Source organism: Leuciscus leuciscus (genome assembly GCF_965113295.1).
Source record: "Leuciscus leuciscus genome assembly, chromosome: 2".
Classification (NCBI taxonomy): domain Eukaryota; kingdom Metazoa; phylum Chordata; class Actinopteri; order Cypriniformes; family Leuciscidae; genus Leuciscus; species Leuciscus leuciscus.
Window position 1 is genome coordinate 8,006,351 of NC_138726.1, and position 21,992 is coordinate 8,028,342.

Sequence of the window (21,992 nt, forward strand, 5' to 3'; positions counted from 1 at the left end):
TCATGTAACACTGAAGACTGGAGTTTGCTTGACAGTAATAAATTAGCCTACATTTTAAAATATATTAAAATAGAAAACAATTACTTTAAAATGCAATTATATTTCACAATGTTGCTGTTTTCACTGTATTTTTGATACAGTCAGTGCATGAGAATAAAAGCGAAAGTGATAAAAAGCAAGCAAGGAAGCCAAGACGGCACAGACAGAAGGCTGTTATAATTTTACGTCATCTTACATGAGAATTTGAATGCACAAATATTTTCATAATAACAAGAGCAGCCTGGAATGATAAAAAGGGATCAGCACAATTGATATTCAAATTGGTAAGCAAGCGCTGCTTTGTTTACCGTCTATATATCTGCAGTTCTAGTTTGGTTTTTGCTTTTTGAATGACGAATATAGACTATAGAAACGCCAATAATATACCTGATGATAAAGACAGTTATTTCCTCACACACAGGTGCAGAACACACTTGCTAGTTGGCAGTCAGCTGTAGTCTTTGTGATGTGTTTAAGAGCAGCTTTTTGGCCGAGATGCAGCCGTCGTGAGGCGTCAATAGAGTCAGCTTTCAGCGCAGCTAGTTCTGTGACGTCAGCTTGGTGTGTCAGCCTTAAGACCGAATGCACAGATCTAATATACTGATACACATCCGCTGTTCACTCCACTGTTTGCTCACATTTGTGTTTCACTCCAGGATAACGAACGCTGGGAAACCAACCGCATGCTCACCAGTGGAGTGGTTCAGCGCTTGGAGGTGGACGAGGACTTTGAGGAGGACAATGCGACCAGAGTCCACCTTCTTGTCCATAACCTTGTGCCACCCTTCCTGGATGGGAGGATTGTCTTCACTAAGCAGGTACAGACGTCTCTATGCATGGATGTGCTTATTGGTGAGTCACCAAACTTGTGAGTCTTTAATTGATGATTGTACGTTTGTCCTGCGATTCCAGCCAGAGCCGGTCATTCCAGTGAAAGACGCAACCTCAGACATGGCCATCATCTCCCGCAAGGGGAGTCAGCTGGTCAGGCGACACCGAGAGCAGAAAGAGAGAAAGAAGGTGCGTATCTGGTTTTTATTGTTTCATTTGGACTCCACAATCACTCCAGGACAGTAGTGTAGATGTAATTGTTGTTGCGTTTGGTTCTTCCACTTGACAGGCACAACACAAACACTGGGAGCTCGCTGGCACCAAACTGGGTGACATCATGGGCATCAAGAAATCAGAGGATGAGGGAAAAGATGGAAAAGCTGTTGGAGAAGATGGAAATGTGGATTACAGGTAGATATTGTGTCTCACATCTGTCTATCTGTCTATCTATCTATCTGTCTGTCTGTCTGTCTGTCTGTCTGTCTTAGTGATTCATTTTCCCAATATATTGCTTTGATTTATCCATGCTCTCGTCATTTTCTGATTAAAATAAACATATAACAGAATTTAATATTTCACAGTATATCTGTCAGGGGACAAATCTCTAGATTCATTCACTTTTGTAGACAATTGGTTGTGATCCAATTATGATACCTTGATGCATTTCAAAGTATTAAAAGTATGACTTATTCAAAGTATGACTTGTGTTGTATAATCGACCGTTCAAAGGTTTGGGTGAATAATATATGTTTTGGAAATAAATTAATACTTAAATTCAGCGAGGATGCATTAAATTGATCTAAAATGACAATGAAGACATTTAGAATAAATATAATACATTTACAAAAGATTTGTTTCAATAAATCCTTTTCTATTAAACTTTATATTCATCAAAGGATCCTGAAAAAATCTATCATGTTTTCCATAAAAGTATTAAGCAGCACAATTGTTTACAACATTGATAATAATAGTACATGTTTCTTGAGCAGCAAAATAACATATTAAAATTATTTATGAAGGATTATGTGAAACTGAAGACTGGAGTAGTGATGCTGAAAATGTAACTTTGCATCACAGGAATATATTACATTTTAAAATATATTCAGATAGAAAAGTTATCCTAAATTGGAATAATATTTCACACTATTACTGTTTTTACTGTATTTTTGATCAAATAAATGTATTTTTGGTGAGCTTAAGAGACTACTTTTAGATCTTTTAAAAAGTATTGTAGATATTTTTCTTTATATATGTGTGTGTGTATATAGATATAGATATAGATAGATATAGATATATAGATTCTTTCTGGGCCTCTTCATCTTTCTTATCTTCCATCTTTTCAGAGCGGAGCAGAAGTTTGCTGATCACATGAAGGAGAAGAATGAAGCGAGCAGTGAGTTTTCTAAGAAGAAGACTCTATTAGAGCAGAGACAGTATCTGCCCATCTTTGCTGTTCGCCAGGAGCTTCTCAACATCATCAGGTCCGGGTGACATTTAAATCGATTCACTTACATCAGCTTCCTTACACAAGCTAACACTAAATGTGTCTGCCCATTCGGCATGCTGATGTTTTCTTTGTGTTGTGTATCTTCTCTGGCAGGGATAACAATATTGTGATTGTGGTGGGGGAAACGGGCAGTGGTAAGACGACCCAGCTGACGCAGTATCTTCATGAGGACGGCTACACCGGCTATGGCATGGTGGGCTGCACACAGCCTCGCAGAGTGGCAGCCATGAGCGTGGCCAAGAGAGTCAGCGAAGAAATGAACAGTAACCTGGGAGAAGAGGTTGGTGCTCAACATCTTGTGTGCTTGGAGCAATTTTCTGTCCATGTACTTTACAAAAGATATGGATTTTAAGGGACATACTGCCACCTGGTGGATTTGAGGTGACTTGTATGTTATGTATTTTGCCCTAAAGAGATTATCAGGGTTATTATCGTTAACAAAAACTAAACTAAAACCATTTAAAAAAAAAATGTTACTTGAAATTAAAATTAAAAATGCAAAAAAGGTCTGCACTCTAAGAATACTGTATTTGTTACAAATTGGAGATAAAGAATTATACAAACATTTCGGCTCTTTGCCCTCGTCAGTAGTTACTTAAAATAAAAAGATATATATATATATATATATATATATATATATATATATATATATATATATATATAATTGATATACTGTGTGTGTATATATGTATACATATACATAATCTATGTATTCTATACAATTATATAATTGTATTTTTACCATGGCTTTATTTATGGTATTATTTATTAAATATTTATTTATTTATTTATGGCTTTATGGTATTATTTATTGCTTTAATGTGTATACCAGGTTGGTTATGCCATCCGTTTTGAAGACTGCACATCAGAGAAGACCGTAATAAAATACATGACGGACGGGATTCTTCTGAGGGAATCTCTGCGGGAGTCAGACTTGGACCACTATAGCGCTGTCATCATGGACGAGGCCCATGAGCGCTCCCTCAACACTGACGTGCTCTTCGGGCTGCTCCGAGAGGTGAGCCACGTCTCCAGCTGTCTGTCCTCCTCACACACTTACACATGCACCCAGGAGGATGGTTTTGCATACTGTTTTCACTCTAGTGAACATAATTGGTTTTCGTACACCAATTTGATGTGCATAATATACATTTAAAGAGTACTGTTGAGTTTAGATGTTGATACTGATGAGTCACTCTCTCCCTTCTTCCTTTATTTTGGATTATTTAGGTGGTGTCTAGACGCTCAGACTTGAAGCTCATTGTCACATCTGCCACCATGGACTCTGACAAATTTGCAGCATTCTTCGGCAATGTTCCTATTTTCCACATTCCCGGCAGAACGTTCCCTGTGGATATCTTGTTCAGCAAGGTAAGGTGTTAATTGCATCTTTAGTTAAAGCGGGTTGGTGTGCTATAGACTGACGCTGAGTGCTGGTGTGATTCAGACTCCTCAGGAGGACTATGTGGAGGCGTCTGTGAAACAGGCCTTACAGATTCATCTCAGCGGGATGGGGGGCGACATCCTCATCTTCATGCCTGGTCAGGAGGACATTGAGGTGAGGAGATTCTAGTTGTACAGAAGATGTTATGAATGGAATCACAATTTATACACTATTGATTATTATATACACGCTGCCATTCAAAGATTTGGAGTCGTTAATATTTTTTAAAGAAGTCTGTTATGCTCACCAAGGCTGCTTTTATTGGATATATTATTAACATTTCAAAATAACTATTTTCTATTTGAATATATTTTAAAATGCAACTTATTCATGTGATGGCAAAGCAAAATTGTATCACCTGATCCTTCAGAAATTCTAATATGCTGATTTGCCGCTCAAGAAACATTTCTTATTATCAATGTTGAAAACATCCCATCAGTAAAGCCAATGAAAACTAGCGGGCTGGCAGAGCAGAGAATGGGCCCAGGACAGTGTGACAGGTTTAATGCATCCTCAATAAATAAGTATTAACTTCTTTTAATATATTGCTTGCCCCGAACTTTTGAATGGTAGTGTGTCACGGTTTCCACAAATATATGATGCAGCACAACTATTTTCAACACTGATAATATTATTTCTTGAGCATCAGATTAGCATATTAGAATGATTTCTGAAGGATTATATGACACTGAAGACTGGAGTAATGGTGCTGAAAATTCGGCTTTGTCGTCATAGGAATAAATTAAGTTTTAAAATATATTCAAATTGAAAAGTTATTTTATAATATTTCACAATATTACTGCAGCCTTAGTGAGCATTATAGATTTGAAAGTTAAAAAGACAAAAAAACCGAAGAAATCTTATATATACACACACACACACACACACACACACACACACACACACACACACACACACACACACACACACACACACACACACACACACACACACACACACATTTTATATATTTATTTAAGTCCACTTAAAAGACATGATTTACAGGGACATAAATACTATAGATGCAGTCAAATGCATGTACATTAGGGGTGGAGCCGAACCCGAATACGGTATTCGGAAAGCACAAATAATGTGTTTTTTACGAATACTTATTTCGAACAAATACTTTTAAAAATATTTGTATTCGGGAACAAGAAAAACTTTATATCAAAAAGCTACGTTTCCTCATGAGACATGGCGACCGGCGGTGCTGCTGATGTGGTGGCTGAAATATTTTGGATTAGGCTAATGTCACGTTGTCATAAGGGGTAGTTCACATAGCGCGTTTTTTGCGCGTGCAGATTTCAAATGTAGGCGCGCGGCAAGCGCGCTGCATAGCAACGACAGACGCCACGGGAGGGCAAGCGCTTGTGGAAAGGAGAAAGCGTGCGAACTGCGCTCTTCATGATTACGAAGTATCAGCAAAGAATTAATTGATTTCTAGCCCTTGCATTAGCTTTAGATATATTTATGGAGATGAGAAATGAAATAAAAAAGCCGTCATTTTGTCATTAATATCAGTCCGTCAGAAAAGCAGTTCTAGGCTTATTCTTGGCTGGATAACTCTTAGCAGGTTTAAAAAGCTCTTTTAAAATTAAATATGAATGCAGTTTTGGATTAAATATAAGTACAGTCAAGTCAAATAAAACATGTTTTATCTCCTGTTTGGTAACACTACAATAAGATACCATTCATTAACATTACTTAATGCGCATCTAACATCAACACATTGAGTGAACAATATATTTTTACAACATTAATGTTTGTGAATGTTATTTAATACAAACACTTGATTGGTCATGTTTGTTCACTTCATTCATTGTGCATTAAATAATGTTAACATAAATAATGTTAACTTTTGATTTTAAAAATGTATTTTTAAATGAACCCCAAGGAGAATAATTGCGACAGTATATAGCCTAACTATTGTTTATTGTTAGGTCATTTTATCTATTGTTATCTAACAAATGTAATATTAATGTAGTGTTTTTAATACTACAGTTTCCATCTTTGTAACCGTGATATAAACTTTAATATATGTAAATTTAATCTAAATTAAGCTTTACCGAAATTGTTACCGAGAACCGTGGATGTTCACAGGTATTGGTACCGAATACTGAAATTTTGGCACCGTGACAACACTAGTAGCTCTGTTAGCTTGGTAATTTAGACAATATGCTGTTGACAGAGTAACATTAACGTAGGTAATGGCTGTTATGTTATTTTCTTTTCAATGACGTTCCTTGTTACATGTTCATTGCTGGATTTATGGAAAAACATCAACCAATATTGCATATCCATAATTATTATAATTGATATATAATTAAAGAATACTTACACTATAACGTAAATTAGAAGTGTAACGCAAAAAAATGGATTTTTACACCTATTTTGAAATTTACTCGAATACAAATACAAATACAAATACTTTTCCTCTCTCAACAAATACAAATACAGATACAAATACCGGCTGCTTTGCACACCCCTAATGTACATAATCATGGACCAGTGGCATACAGCAGATCTTTACAATATTTAGCATCACTCAATTGTTATGGATACACACACACACACACACACACACACACACACACACACACACACACACACACACACACACACACACACACACACACACACACACACACACACACACACACACACACACAGTCAAAGCAGAAAGTATTCAGACACCAGATATAACCAGATATAATTTTTGATATTGTTTTATTAGTGGGTGCAGGACACTATAGTTCATTTATGTAAGCGAGGATAGCAAAATAAAGTAAACTGTTACATATTTTACCCAAATATTCTTCATACAGTGACTACCAGTAAAATGTATAAATATTTGTGACCAAAAAATTATTCAGACACTTTGACCTGACCATGTTTTGCTTAAGTGTTTTTTCTTTAATTGCTAATGCGACCTTTTTACACCACAGACTGAACACAATTAAGCATTGCTTGGTAATTGGTTGACCTAAATTGGTATTATCTAATTGTGTAGTTAAATTTAACAGCTGACAGCTATTCAACCAAATGTATTTGTCAGACAGTCAAACAGACGGATGGACAAAACCAGTGAAATCTCAAATTATTTGATAACTCTGAGTTCTTGTCATATTTTATTACCATTTTCTAAACTATAACAAATAAACTGTGATAATGTGAGAAATGTTTTAGGTGTCTGAGTACATTTTGGTATAGAGATAGAGAGATAGAGATATTCACGAAATCTGACTCCAACTGGCATATATATATATATATGCCAGAAATATACCAGAAATATGCAAGAAACATACAGATTTCTTGGAATATCAGAAGTTTGAGGTTAGTTGGAAATATAGTGTTTGGTAAGTTTGTGCTGTCTAATGATGCATCGCATAACACACATGATGTCTGTGTTCCTGCAGGTGACATCAGATCAGATTGTGGAGCGATTGGAGGATCTAGAGAACGCTCCGGCTCTGGCAGTGCTGCCCATCTACTCCCAGCTGCCCTCAGACCTGCAGGCCAAGATCTTCCAGAAGGTAAACATCTGTCTCTGTTGGACACTGGAATATCCTGATCATGAGACGTTTGTGAACTAAACCTGTGTGTTTACGTATAGGCTCCTGATGGAGTGAGGAAGTGTATTGTTGCTACAAACATCGCTGAGACGTCTCTGACAGTGGACGGCATCATGTTTGTAGTGGATTCTGGTTACTGCAAACTGAAGGTAAATTAAACTGCTATGAATGAGCAGTCTTTAATAGAGGAGTTGCACATCTGATGCTAACAGCAGTATTACTTTGTGTTGTTTAGGTGTTCAACCCTCGCATTGGCATGGATGCGCTGCAGGTGTACCCCATCAGTCAAGCCAATGCAAACCAGCGGGCTGGCAGAGCCGGCAGAACAGGCCCAGGACAGTGTTACAGGTAAGATCAGTCAGTTCCTCCCTCAATGCCCAACATCAAAAAAGACCATCCAAAAACATCATATGTGACCCTGGATCACAAAACCAGTCACAAGTCGCATGGGTATATTTGTGGCAATAGCCACACAAGGACAACACAAGGAGTCTGACAACAGCCGGTATGATCTGATCTCACCATCATCGAGTCCGTCTGTGATAACATGAAGAAACAGAAAAAACTGAGACAGAATAAATCCAGAAGAACTGCGGGAACGTCTCCAAGATGCTTGAAGAAACCTTCCTGCAAAGCTACAGTACTGGGAAAAGTACTGGCACTTGTGTTAAAATGCTGTAAAGTGAGAATGCTTTCAAAAATAAAATCACAAATTAAATTTATTTATGATTTAACTTCTATTAACTAATTCAAATCAATATATGGTGTAACGACCCTTTGCGTTTAAAACGGCTTTTGTCCAGGAACACTTGCTCATAGTTTTTCAGGTAGCTTTGCAGGAAGGTTTCTTCAAGAATCTTGGAGACGTTCCCGCAGTTCTTCTGGATTTAGTCTGTCTCCATTTTTTCTGTTAGAATGTTTGGAAATGTAAACTGATATTTACTACTGACACACTACAGCAAAATATATAAATAACTGACTTAAAACCATTTAAGCCATTTATGGGGGGTATTAACATGCCTAAGACTTTTGCACAGTACTGTATATATTTTTTTTATTATTCCAAAGTTTTGACCGATAGTGTATTTTACTAGCCTAGAAATCTAGACGCACCCTAGCGGCAGCAAAATGTATTTTGCAGCCAGGGTAGTCTAGCAACTCTCCATAGACTTTCGAGCTGCAAAAACCTAAATTGGGTCAGGCCAATCACGTCGCGTATAGAGTATGCGGGGCGGGCTTAACATATGACGGCAGAGTTGCGACGGTTCCCTGGCTGCTACTTGAAAACAAAGAAGAGCTGCTGCTGGAGAACAGTCTTTCGAATCGGCTTTGGCCGCGACTCTGGAGGACTTGGAGTTAAGTTTTTCTTTGAGAAAAGAGCATAGAACAGCACTTAAGTCATTCTTTAAAAAAGGAAGATGTGTTCGTAGTTTTTCCGGCCAGATATGGCAAAAGTTGAATCTATCAAGTAGCTCTGCTGTTGGGAAAACGCTCTGGTTGGTTGAAGCGCTGTCCTATTGCGTGCTGAGGGAATTTGAAAGACAGCCGTTTATCCCGCCCCTCGGATTGAGCCGTGTCTATGGTGAGTTGCCAGACCTAACATCTTGATGTAGGTCTGGCTTGCCAGGCTAGTATTTTACTACAAAAATAAAATATCAAATGCTATGTACTGCAGTGCCTTTTTGTTATTTCAAAAGACAGAGATGCTTCAAAGCAGGCTGGAAATTGAAGTCGTGCTGAAATGGAAGTAGCGACAGATCTTTTCTTCCATATTGTGTTGTACATCTGAGTAGGGCTGGGCGATATGGATTTTTTTTTTATCACGATATGTTTTTCCATATTGATCGATCTCGATTCTTATCACGATATGTAGTTTTTGCAGATGCTGCCAGTGTAAGGGACATCCTGAAGCTTGAAGAAACAAGAGATTCACTGAAACTTTAGAATAAAGTTTAATAACATGAAAAATTAAACAATATGCCTTCCAATAATGAGCACAAAATATTTTTGTTAAGGTCTTCATGCAGACAAAGGATTCACATTACACTCCCACATTGTAGGAATCTTTCCATTGGTCAAGAGAGCAGCAGGGCCCACAACTGGCAAAAGAAAATTCAGCGCTCTTTCGCTCATATAGAGTTGTATATGCTTTCAAACAAGTGCAAACTAGTAAGTGACTGGTCAGTGGTCACTTTTCAATATATTTTACATTTTTTGATTTTGACCGGCAGAGGTTTCGTTTTCCGGACATTTTGATGATTTGCCGGTCAAATATCGCCTCTTAATTAGTCAAGTTGAGGAAAACTGGAGGCAGGCTATGTAACTTAAAAAATGACATAATCAGGCCGTATAGAATGCAACATGTTTATTAGCCTAACTTTCAAATAGACGGAAAAAAACATGAACGTCCGATTGGCGTCAATCAACGCCAATTGTTTTTACTATGGTTTCACATTCATAGTTTAACAAACCAATCCCCCTTCCCCACATAAAATATCTGAATAGTAGCCTATTGTTTTTACTCAAGCGAACTTAATTATACTCTCTCAGTATGTCTCATTTAGCTGGTAACATTTAAATTGGCCACCGTGAAATGACTCCTTGTCAAATGAACTGGAACAAACAAATGACTAGGCCTATATGTCTCGCGTCATTTTAGGCTACTTTTTACGCTGTTTTGCAGTGCTGAATTGTGCAGCTGCCGACTTAAAATCAAAACTTCCCTGTTGCCGCGTTTCCATTACAGATTTGCGCAAATGTTTTGCGCTATTATCTAAATATCGATAAAAAAAAAACTATTGCGAAATGACGGCGTTTCCATTAATGCTACTTAATGCATTACTTGTTAGGCGACTAAAACGTCCTTTTTTTTCTCTGACGTGGCGTGTTATCCGAGCATTAATGGCAGGGAAAGACCCTTATACTGCGAACGACACATATAAGGAGTTTCTGGGTGTTTCGCCCTCATTTCTGCTCCGAGGTTTTGATTGTGCCATTTATTTGAGATTTAGAATCCAGTATTCCTATAGGCTAATTATTGTTTCTTTTATGAATTTAATAAAGAACTCTGTCTCGTATTCTGTCCAAACGATCAATGTAGGCTACTTTTGTGTCCATTCGTTTTTCCTTTTTTAACCCGTAATTGAAAAACGAAAAATGAACGGTTGTTGTCTTTTTAAAACGCAAAGTTGAACACCAAAATTTTAATTTGAACTGGCTACACAAACTGCTGCGCAAAAAAGTAAATACCGACGAATTTTCAGATTTTTGTTTATGACTTTTTGCCCCTTTATTAAACATTTAAAATATTCACAAATTAAGGAAAACATGTCGATTTTACTGGTTTTCTAAGGCCAAATTAGAACCTGGAATTGATGATTTTCCCGCAGTGCTGAATGAGAAGAGTCATTAATATTATTAATAAACTATTGTTTTCTAAGTGTCGGCTAAAATCACATTTCCATCTCCACCACTGTTAAGCAGATGCGCTTTTAGAGAGAAATGCACCTTTCATATGGATTGCATAATCAGAAGGTATTAACTTTCGATTCGAATTTGTTCGTTTTAAAGTGGACATTTCAAGCTTTAGCCTAAATAGGCTATATTTTGTTTCAGTTCTCGCGCTCCAGTTTACGGAGATCATGAAAGTGCGTCTGATTGTTTTATTTTATTTTACAAAAGCACAACGTTTTCTTGTTATTGTGAGTTTACACAAATAAAAGTAGTTGAAAATAATGTATTATTATTTTCTGTATGACCAGAAATGATAGAGTATTTTAAGTTGTTTCCACTGTTATTGCAAGTGGTCACGCCCGCGCCTCCGTGCCATGCAATGCGCGCTCCACACTCAGCTTTGTTCCTTTTTTGCATAAAAGCGTCTTCTAAATATAGCCTATTAAATGTTATAATATAATAAAATTATATAAAATTATTATTATTTGCGTAGCTATACATGGACCTCACACACACCGCGTCTTCTAAGTCAGGTGACTGTAAATGCGCAAAAAACTGTTTCCATATCAGTTTTGCGAAATATTCCTTTTTCGAATTGCCTGAAAAACCTCCTCATGCGAGCATAAAAACTTTTTTGCGATAAACGGGAGTTTTTGCGAAATTGACGTGTTTCCATTGTGCGTATTTTTAATTCGCAATTTCAATTTGCGCAATTTGAAGGGTCGCCTAATGGAAACGCGGCTAGTGTCTCTCCACAACTTGCAATGCGCATAAGCCGCGTAACCTTGTCTTCCGCAAGGCGACTTCGCTGCTTCGTCTTGATCCGATTCTGCTTTTTCTCCGGTGGTGGTGGAGCTGTCTGGACATCTGAGGCTTCAGGCGTTCCTGATTCACCATCGTCCGTCACGTCTGGCCTCTGAAAAAAGCTTTTACAGGCGGCTAGTCTGCCTGGGCCTGGCCATATTTGAAACGTCTCACTCATTCGTTCGTTGTTTAGGTCTATATTACAGCCGTTTTAGGCGTGCGCTTTATTTGAAATGCAGCATGCGATGTTGTTTAATAACTTTCAAACGGTAGAGCCTGTTCCTTTATAACATAGCCAAAGGTCGGTGTATTTTTGCTTTATACATTTTAGGCTTATTCTCAAATTCATTTTGGCATTACGGCATTACATGACAACGGAAACCTGAGCCATATCGCATTAATTATATACGGCAGCCGGCAGACTGATACTGTTGTTGTTGCGCTTACTTTTTCATGTGATATCGAATAATATGTCCCAAGCATATTATCGAAATCGTTAAAAAATTTATCGCGATCCCGTATCGAGATCGAATTATCGCCCAGCCCTACATCTGAGTGTAACAGATTATCGAAAAATAAAATTTGTAGGGCAGGACTTGGTTCTATGCAATGGTTGGTGATTGGATTTTAAGATGTGGGCATTTAAAAGTGGAGGCAGATGAACGTGAGCTTGTAAGGGCCGGAGTTTAAGCACATCAACTGATTGGAGAAGTCCTGTGAAATTCACCAGAGAGAAAGTCTGTCATTTCACCAGAAGATTGACAATATTACCATAATTTGATTAAAAATTACACGGTCAAAAAAACAAACATGCACGGATAAATATTTATTTCATGCTGACTTTAAGGTGAGTCAGACTTGAGTGATGAATCAGTTTTTTGTTCCGGTATATTGAAATGAATCATCCAAAGGAAGTGAATCATTCAGGTGTCTCTGTGGTGTTAATACAGACTCTCTTTGCTAATACAGGCAGATGATCAGTGTGTTCATGAGCTTTATTCTTTTTTTTTTTGCTCACTCTTTTCTGAAACCTCTATCAGTGAGGCTGGGCGACTGCAGGAGGGGGACGGGACGGTAATCTTAAGAGGATTTAACGTAGTTTATTTTTTGTTTACACCTCTGAGGATTTGATTCAAATGCTCCTGTGGGCTTTTTGACTGTGACCTTTTTCAAATCTGCACAGCCCCAAAGATGCGATGACACACTGTCTCGCTGTTTCACTGTCACACAAGGGATTGTTGTGCCTCCCTGTGAGTGTTTCTGGTTGCTTGTGAAAGTGTGTGGCTCATGTCGGATTAGTTGCATGCATCCTTTACCAAACATCTGTGCATCAAGAATCAATTCTGTTCAGCCAGACGCTTTGTAATGTGGCCAAGAGCTGTGTGTGTGTGTGCGTGTGTGTGTGTGATGAATGCATAACTCAAAAGCTCTGGCTGTGATTGCGGCACAAGAGCCAGAAGGACAGATATACATAAATGCATACGCTGTACTACAGAGCTTCCCAGAGTTCCTTCTTCACGCCAACTTCTGAGGGATTACTGATTTTGTTGAATAGTTTTCTCAGATCTGTCTCTATGGAGCAGCAAGCAGAGCTGTGATATTTTAAGATCCTCAGAGGTAGCTTGGAAATGACTCATTGTTAAGAGCTTCCCTCTAGCTCTTCTAAAGGTTGGAGGTAGAAAACTTTTTCATTAATGTGCTGCATGCATATGTCATGTATACGTCTTTATTTGGACCTTTTGCATTGAATGTTTACACAGATTTTTTATTATTTATCTTGCCCAATTCTCTTTATTTTATTCCATGACTTGCTTGTAAAATGAAGCATTTAATTCTTCAAACTGGTGCAGTGAAGCAAATCACTGCCAGTCAAAACATATTTAATATGTAAATATCTCAGGGGTTTGTGGGTTTTTGGACCAATGAGATTTCACTGTGGGCGGAGCTACCTAGATCAACGCAACAGCACTAAAATTGTCTTGCAGTGTCACTTGCTGGGGTTGGAACTGGTAATGACTAGCTCAAATGACGCTTACTTCACCTACTTACACTATGCCCTAATAGTATGAACTGTTTTTGTGGTGAAAAATACATACTTTTGAGTGTGTAGCGGAAGAGTAGGCAAGCTTTGGGACATACTACTTTGTCATAATTGCATCTTTAACAGACCGCAAAGAAGATTTTTAGCTGAAACCGTGGTCCTTGGTGATTCGTATAATGCAAGTCAATGGCTACCGTCACTTTAAGAGTCAAAAAATACATACAGGCAAGACAAAATCAATACCCGTGGCTCCTGATGATACATTGAGGTCTTATGAAGCGAAACGATCGGTCTGTGCAAGAAACTGAACATTATTTGCAACAGTATATTACCTGTAATCCACAGCCTCAGCAAACGGTCCTGAACGGGTTCACGGCAGTCGAGCAAGAGCTTCTTGTTGCATAATGACATATGCTGAGAAAAATAGTAACTCCAGTCTGATATAGGCATATTTTAACCACAGTGTTATTTTAGTATTATTCATATACTATTATAGTATTAGTAATATTTTTAATTCGCTGAAATTTCAGCTGTAATTTTAATCTATTGTAAGTTTTTGTATTTTATTTTTATTTTTGCCAATTTTATTGTTATTATTTTTAAATATTTCTTTTCAGCTTTAGTTCGTTTTTATTTCAGTTTTAGGAAATGTAGTACTTCAACTTAAAAAAAAAGTTCCCTTGGCCAGTTTAAGTTTGATTGACCAAGGATAACTGCGAGTCTAGTTATAGTTTTGGAAATCTAACTGATCCATCTCTTTTCATATCCAAATATTACGCAGAGCTCTCTGCAGTGTGTTAGCACCCTAACAAGGAATACACCGGATTTTTCGCTCGCCACTGTATCACATGGTGTCGGGGTGGGACATTTTGTAATGTTTACTGAAAATGAATGGATCTTTCTTTACATTTATGTCTGTTCATTTCAGGTTATACACTCAGAGTGCCTACAAGAATGAAATGCTCACCACCACTATCCCAGAGATCCAGCGCACTAACCTGGCCAATGTTGTGCTGCTGCTAAAGTCACTGGGAGTGCAGGACCTTCTGCTCTTCCACTTCATGGATCCACCACCTGAAGACAACATGCTGAACTCCATGTACCAGCTGTGGATCTTGGGAGCTCTTGACAACACAGGTGAGACCACTGAGGCAGCGTAGGACCACATCAATCTCTCTCTTTTATCGTAAGAAACAGTAGAGAGTGAATCTGGTCTTTAGAGTTGAACTGTGTGAACTGTTAGATGGTATCAGGAATGATCAAATAATGTGTACATTTATAATGTAGTAGTTTTTTCCAGTCAAAAAGTCTTTTTAATAAATTTGTCTAATTGTAATGTACATGATATAGAGCTTTTAAAAATACTTTTATTTTGGACGTTGTTTAAAGCAGCGTTTCTCAACCTGCGGGTCGTGACCCAAAAGTGGGTTGCAAAGCGGCTTTGAGTGGGTCGTGGAGCGTGTAGTCTAAGAAACGACAACAACAAATGAAACTCTCAATGTTTTTCTGATGCGAAACTTTTATTTTGAAAGATGTGCATGAAAGCTGTTGACTCTTCTGTCAGACACAGTTTAAGTAAAGAGTGCCTGAGGAAAAAACGTGCTGACCTAATTCAGTATCTGCTGTCAGATGAGATGATGTCAGGAATCATCTTATTTTTGTAACTTGTCACAAAATTAAAAGTCTCTCACCTCAGAAAACAAACTTTCCTGAGATTAAAATCACTTCACTATATCCTATATTTCTTTTACTGCGTTTTAGTTTATGGGAGGCACTTCCAGTTTTGGTGAAGTTCTATGGAAGTAAAATAATGTCAAATGTGTTTGAAATAAAAAAGCCTGTTGAATTGCACTACTTGAAAAAAATAGGCATTGCATTAACCATGCTTGCATTTTAATGCTTTGTATTTTTAGGGCTTGCATTTTTATGGGCTGAAATTCAACATGGTTGAATATTTAAGCTGTGAATATTTCAATTAAAAACATTTCAAACACATTTTCATTATTAAAAATTCAATAATCCATATTCACCTTTCATATTTCACTTCCAAAATATTCAGACTGTTTAAAAATACAACCTATAATATTCAACAGGCAATTTTCGGTCCATTTTATTTCGCTTTGCAAATTCGCTTCCACAAATTCAGTGGTTCAAATTCGACAGTAAATTCAACATTGACATCCAGGAACTGCAGGAAAAGCAGTAGATTGCCGAGCATACTCTCCATCTGCTGTTAGTCGACCTCACCAGCAGGGGGTGCAAAACCATGTTGAATTTCAGCCCATAAAAATGCAAGCCCTAAAAATACAATGCATTAAAATGCAAGCATGGTTAATGCAATGCCTATTTTTTTTCAAGTAGTGCAATTCAACAGGCTTTTTTATTTCAAACACATTTGACATTATTTTACTTCCATAAAGTTCCACTCAAAAAGACTGAAACAAATAATTTCAAATCATAAGGTTGCGCTACAAATAATCCTCATCCGTCAGTTTGACTGAAAGAGCTGTAAAATGTCTAGAGAATACCGTAACACTTGGTATTTTAATGTGATGTGGTATAAGAATATCTCTTTTCAACCGCTGCATTTTTCCCCCATTTATTTTCTTTTTTCTTTTGTATTCTGCTGTAACAGTAAGAAAAAGAGTATTTAAACTGTTAGTGTCTTGAGGACTGTTCCACAGGTTTGTTGATGTTTATTTGAACAAGCATGAAAAACATTGTTCAAACCCTTTCCAAGAAAGATCTTATTTGTATTTTACAAAATTATCTTTAAAGGTATAGCGGAGGATCTTTCCAAATTTTAGATAAGACCCGCCCTCTCCACTTTTTGAAAAGTTTGATTGATTCACCAGAATGATTGACAATTAGGAGGACCAATAGTTTAGACTACCCACCAGGAAGTAAAACATCCTCCGCTATACCTTTAACATACAGTATCCTGAAAAAGGACTTTTCTTTTTTTTCTGCTGAGTATATATTCACTCGCCAGTGTTTGGATATATCAGTGTTTAAAGATAACTGATGGTAGTGACATTATTTTTATTTTAGGAAAAATCTCTTGCGTGTAACTTGCATTCTAGTTGAGTAGACTTAAGCTTGTGAAGTGCTGCAGTGAAGTATTAAGGTCTTACGCAAAGTTCAGCTGTAGCAACTGAAGTAAAACTGTCTTGTGTGACCAGAGAGGGATCTCAATCTCATTTCCTGCGTATCTCTCAGGGGTTTGTGGGGGATTTGACTATGTGGAGCGCTTTTCCCTCTAGCTCTCGTCTCGTGTTAACAGCAGATTATTTCTGATTAAGGCTTACCTGCCCAAACATCTTCTCTGCTTTTCACGGCGCTCTCTCACTAATCTTCTTAGTCTGTCATGTAATCTTTGAAATCTGAGCTTCTGAAAAGTTTGATCAGAATCTCAAAGTGGAGTCATTTTCCCACCATCAGCACTTTGGAAAGAGGTGCTTTCTAATCCCTTTTGACTTTTGCCTGTATTTGAGGATGCTTTCTTCTCGTCTCTGTCTCAAGGCGCTCTGACGCCCACCGGGCGGCTCATGGTGGAGTTTCCTCTGGATCCGGCTCTGTCCAAAATGCTGATCGTGTCATGTGACATGGCCTGCAGCGCTGACATTCTTATCATCGTCTCCATGTTGTCAGTGCCATCCATCTTCTACAGACCAAAGGTACGTTACTAGGCTCTTTACTACAACCTACTTACAAGCAAATGTGCTGTACATGCGGGTTCAGTTTTCGAAGTGCTCAAACTGCCGTTACTCGTCTAGGGTCGAGAGGAGGAGAGTGACCAGGTGAGAGAGAAGTTCTCAGTGCCTGAGAGTGATCACCTGACCTACCTCAACGTTTACCTGCAGTGGAAGAACAACAATTACTCCAGCATCTGGTGTAACGATCACTTCATCCACACCAAAGCCATGCGTAAGGTATGTCAACCTGAGGCGTCACTCTCAACCAATCAGATTCATGAATTCCATGACATGTTATTTAAAATTTCCCCTGAAGTACACTTACAATAGTCAAAATGGATTTGCATGAAAAATGGTCAAAGTCTTTGACCATTACAGCTAATGTGCATATTCTTTGCTGCTGTACCTTTAAGACTTCTATGTAAATATTCTCTTTGCATGGGAAATGAGTTGTAATATAAGTTGCCGCTGTCCCATCTTGAAGTTCTTTCTTTCATACATTCATTATTTATTTAATCAAGGACAATGCACATTAATAATACATATGATTAATGCAAAATGTGCTGGATTTAGCCACATTTAGTCCCTGTGCAGGTTCATTTATAAAGGTTTTAATTTATAATACATTAATTTATTACACAAAAAAAAAAAAAAAAAAAAAAAAAATATATATATATATGTGTGTGTGTATGTATGCATGTATGTATATATGTATGTATGTATGTATGTATATACAGTATATCTTCATATATATATACATACATATATATATCTTCATATATATATATATCTATATATATATATATCTTCATATATATATATCTTCATATATATATATATATATATCTTCATATATATATATATATATATATATATATCTTCATATATATATATATATATATATATCTATATATATATATATATATCTATATATATATATATATATATCTTCATATATATATATATATATCTTCATATATATATATATATATATATATATATATATATATATATCTTCATACATATCATATCTTCATATCTCTTTAGTGTAATAAATTAATGTATTATAAATTTAAACCTTTATAAATGTGTATAAATATTCACAATTTATTTTGTAATCAACCAAAATTTCTAAATGCCAATCGTAAAATCAGACTTAAATAAGGAACTTTTCAAATGTTGTGATCCTTCTGAAGGATATTCACAGATGTTATTTAATGGCTTTTTTAAATATGTATGTCAATCTAACAGGTTTAACTGTACATTTTCTTTGAAAGTGCAAAATTAAGCATGCTTTTTCTTTGATTAGATATTGCACTAAATAATGTGTGTGTGTGCGTCACAGGTGCGTGAGGTTCGATCTCAGCTCAAAGACATCATGGTGCAGCAGAAAATGAACCTGATCTCCAGTGGCTCTGACTGGGATGTGATCAGGAAGTGCATCTGTGCTGCGTACTTTCACCAGGCTGCTAAATTAAAGGTTCACAGCTACTTAGCATTTCTGGCATTGTAATGATTCAGTTTCATCAAGTAACACCTGAAGTGTCTTCATGCCTTGTATTTGTGTGTTTAGGGAATAGGGGAGTATGTGAATGTGAGAACTGGGATGCCCTGCCATCTGCACCCCACCAGCGCTCTGTTCGGGATGGGTTACACCCCTGACTACATCATCTACCATGAACTGGTCATGACCACAAAGGTACTTCCTCCTCCTCAGCCCTTCAATGTGAAGTGACATAAGTTAGTATGAGACGCTTATATGGGTGATGCAAATTTGAATTTAGCTTCCTCTAGTTTCCTTAGATTATTTCCTGTCATTTTTCCACTGTTGTTTTTATAAACTATTTGTATTTATGGTTACACTTTATTTTAAGGTGTCCTTGTTTCAGTGCAATTATACTTTTGAAGTACTGAGTAATATTAAATAACAACATGTACTTACTATAAGGTTAGGATGAGGGTTTGGTTTAGGGTGAGTTGCATGTAATTATGCATAATTCATAGTTATTACTATAGTAAATACATGTAGCATGTGTAACAAGGACACTAAAATAAACTGCAGAAGTCACTAAAAGTTGCATTTTTAGTTGAATTATAGGAAACCTTTTGAAACATTTGTTGTGTTGAGCTCTTTCAATTACTTTACTGTAATTAGTGCTGTCAATCAATACAAAAAATGACTAATTAAGCTCACATTAATCTGTAATTAATCATGATTAATCAAAACTAACAAAAGTTTTTTATATAATTTTTGTACTGTAATAATTTCACGTTTAATCTCCAAATTAACGTAGAAACAACATAAAGACAGTAGCCTATATTTTAAATATTTTTTAATGGCATCTTTTTATGAAAGAAGGCCAGTATCACAGATACCCATACCGCTACTGATGGCTCTATGAAATTACCCCCCCCCCCCCCCCCCCCCCCAAAATAAAAATAATTATCAGAATAATATCAAATAATAATAATTTAGCCATTGATTATAGGCATTCAGCATTACAGTTGAATTGATTTATTAGGCTTTAAATAATATAACAACTTTTAATTTAAGTGAACTTAATGCCTGTGCGCTTTAACATATCAGGGCTCAATTTTTTCTATTGGCCCAGTCAGACTGGTTCAGATTTTTACTAGCCAAGTCAAAATGCTCAAAGTTATTGTTTTCGTTGTTTTGACCCATGTAACCTTGTAAAACAGTGCTTTAAGATTTCCAGGTAGTCTAACAGGTAGGATATATACTGCAATTGAATAAAGTTATCAAACACTTCACAGTCTTCACTGCTTAAATTATAAATTAAATATAGATTAATCCTCCTTAAAGCCACAAACGTTGTTCAGTCAAGAGCAGTGGGTGAATTAATTTGTCTGTCTTTTGTTCTTTGATTATCCTTGATAACAGACGGCAGCAGGTTTATTAGGCTGCTGTCACTTTAAGACCTGACACACATGATGCGGATCTGATACACAATTTCTCATAACTCTTTACGTTCATTTAAGACTCTACTTGCGAGGATACTCGACAAAACTGATTTGCAGAAACTTCCATACTCTGTCACCCCCCCCCCCCTTCAAAAAAAATAAAAATAACCACATTAAAATCTTCATGATATTCACTATAATCAAATATTATTGAGTATATTGTGAATATTATATCCCAGAGCCCTGGTGAAGAGTTATTTGATGACACGCATGTGTGTTTGTGTTTCAGGAGTACATGCAGTGTGTGACGGCAGTGGACGGCGAGTGGCTGGCTGAGCTTGGGCCCATGTTCTACAGTATCAAACATGCAAACAAGAGCAGACAGGTGAGAAACGTCCTTCCTCAATATCACAGATTCAACACTTTACAGGACATATTCGCCTCTATTTTGGTCTCGCTCACTTCTGGTCCCTCTTCCAGGAGAACCGAAGGAGAGCCAAGGAGGAGATCACCATCATGGAGGAGGAGATGTCCCTTGCACAACAACAGATCCTGGCACGGAAAGAGGAGCAGGACAGGAAGAACAACCTGGGCAGTGTCAGGTACTTTAGCCATCACAAATACTGCTGTCACTCAGGGTTTAGAGTCACTTCCTGCTCACACTCATGAAATCTGAATCATCCTATTTAGTAGGAAGCCATCAAACGGCTGTCGTGCTGAAATACTAATGTCGCAATTTTTGGGAAGACTATTATCCCCCTCACACCCTCCTCATCTCTTTCCTCACCTAGCGTCTCCTTGTCTTCTCCATGATGAGCTTTTCTCACCTCCCGTCTCCACAGGAGAGAAAAAGAAATAATATTGACTCCTGCCTGACCCCCATTACTGTAGCAATTTAAATTGTACCGCCTCGGACGGGGAAGAGAGAGACAGACGCTAATTTTTCAAACTAATCCGGGAAATTAATTTTACACACACCTGTCAGCTCCACAAAAGTGGGAAATGTGTCCTGTAAAATAACACTTCATTAATTAATCAGGACTTTTTATCTCTGTATCAAAGCCTTCGGCTGACTGTCCGCTTGATGGACGTCCTGACAATAATCACATTAAAAGTGGGGATTAGACTTTTCATTTGCATGATGGGGAGATGGATAATTAAGGTGCCGGCCTCCCTCTTGGGTTCTGATGCCTTCATGGGGTTTTAAATAAGCTGATAGGAAAACACTGTCTGATCTAAGATGAGATCACAGCTCATCTCGTCTCACCTGACCTGAATCCTCCCGGACCCACAGGTCACTTAGAGGACGTTTTACATTTCTTCTAAAGAAAATGCTTTGAAAATCAGTGCCATATCCACCTTACTTTTCAATGCGTAAAATAAGCTAGTTTTCGGGTAACACTTTGCAATAAGGTTAATTAGCGTGAACTAATAATGAACTGCACTTATACAGCATTTAGTAATCTTTGTTAATGTTAATTTCAACATTTACTAATAATTTATTAAAAACTTGTTAACATTAGTTAATGCACTGTGAACTAACATGAACAAACAATGAACAGCTTTATTTTAATTAACTAACATTAACAAAGATGAACAAATACAGTAACAAATGTATTGCTCATGGTTAGTTCATGTTAGTTAATTCATTAACTAATGTTAACTAATGAACATTATTGTAAAG

At 37.1% G+C, this 21,992-nt stretch overlaps 1 protein-coding gene and 1 long non-coding RNA gene across 2 annotated transcripts in view; one reads left to right on the forward strand and one right to left on the reverse strand.

The window, feature by feature from the left end:
• dhx38 (DEAH (Asp-Glu-Ala-His) box polypeptide 38) overlaps positions 1-21,992 on the forward strand; it is a 33,172-nt gene that overhangs the window by 8,377 nt on the left and 2,803 nt on the right. The window contains exons 9-26 of the mRNA XM_082162288.1: positions 696-857; positions 952-1,059; positions 1,160-1,281; positions 2,214-2,351; positions 2,471-2,657; positions 3,210-3,395; positions 3,608-3,748; positions 3,825-3,935; positions 7,238-7,354; positions 7,435-7,542; positions 7,629-7,741; positions 14,620-14,828; positions 17,214-17,368; positions 17,468-17,623; positions 18,732-18,866; positions 18,960-19,085; positions 20,598-20,693; positions 20,789-20,910. Coding sequence (XP_082018414.1) covers positions 696-857; positions 952-1,059; positions 1,160-1,281; positions 2,214-2,351; positions 2,471-2,657; positions 3,210-3,395; positions 3,608-3,748; positions 3,825-3,935; positions 7,238-7,354; positions 7,435-7,542; positions 7,629-7,741; positions 14,620-14,828; positions 17,214-17,368; positions 17,468-17,623; positions 18,732-18,866; positions 18,960-19,085; positions 20,598-20,693; positions 20,789-20,910 — 2,492 coding nt within the window. The remainder of the gene's footprint in view (positions 1-695; positions 858-951; positions 1,060-1,159; positions 1,282-2,213; positions 2,352-2,470; positions 2,658-3,209; positions 3,396-3,607; positions 3,749-3,824; positions 3,936-7,237; positions 7,355-7,434; positions 7,543-7,628; positions 7,742-14,619; positions 14,829-17,213; positions 17,369-17,467; positions 17,624-18,731; positions 18,867-18,959; positions 19,086-20,597; positions 20,694-20,788; positions 20,911-21,992) is intronic.
• LOC309493174 lies at positions 15,002-17,207 on the reverse strand. Its single transcript, XR_014203823.1, has 2 exons — positions 16,616-17,207; positions 15,002-16,461 (listed from the first exon to the last, which is right to left on the reverse strand). It is a non-coding gene; the product is annotated as an uncharacterized lncRNA (long non-coding RNA).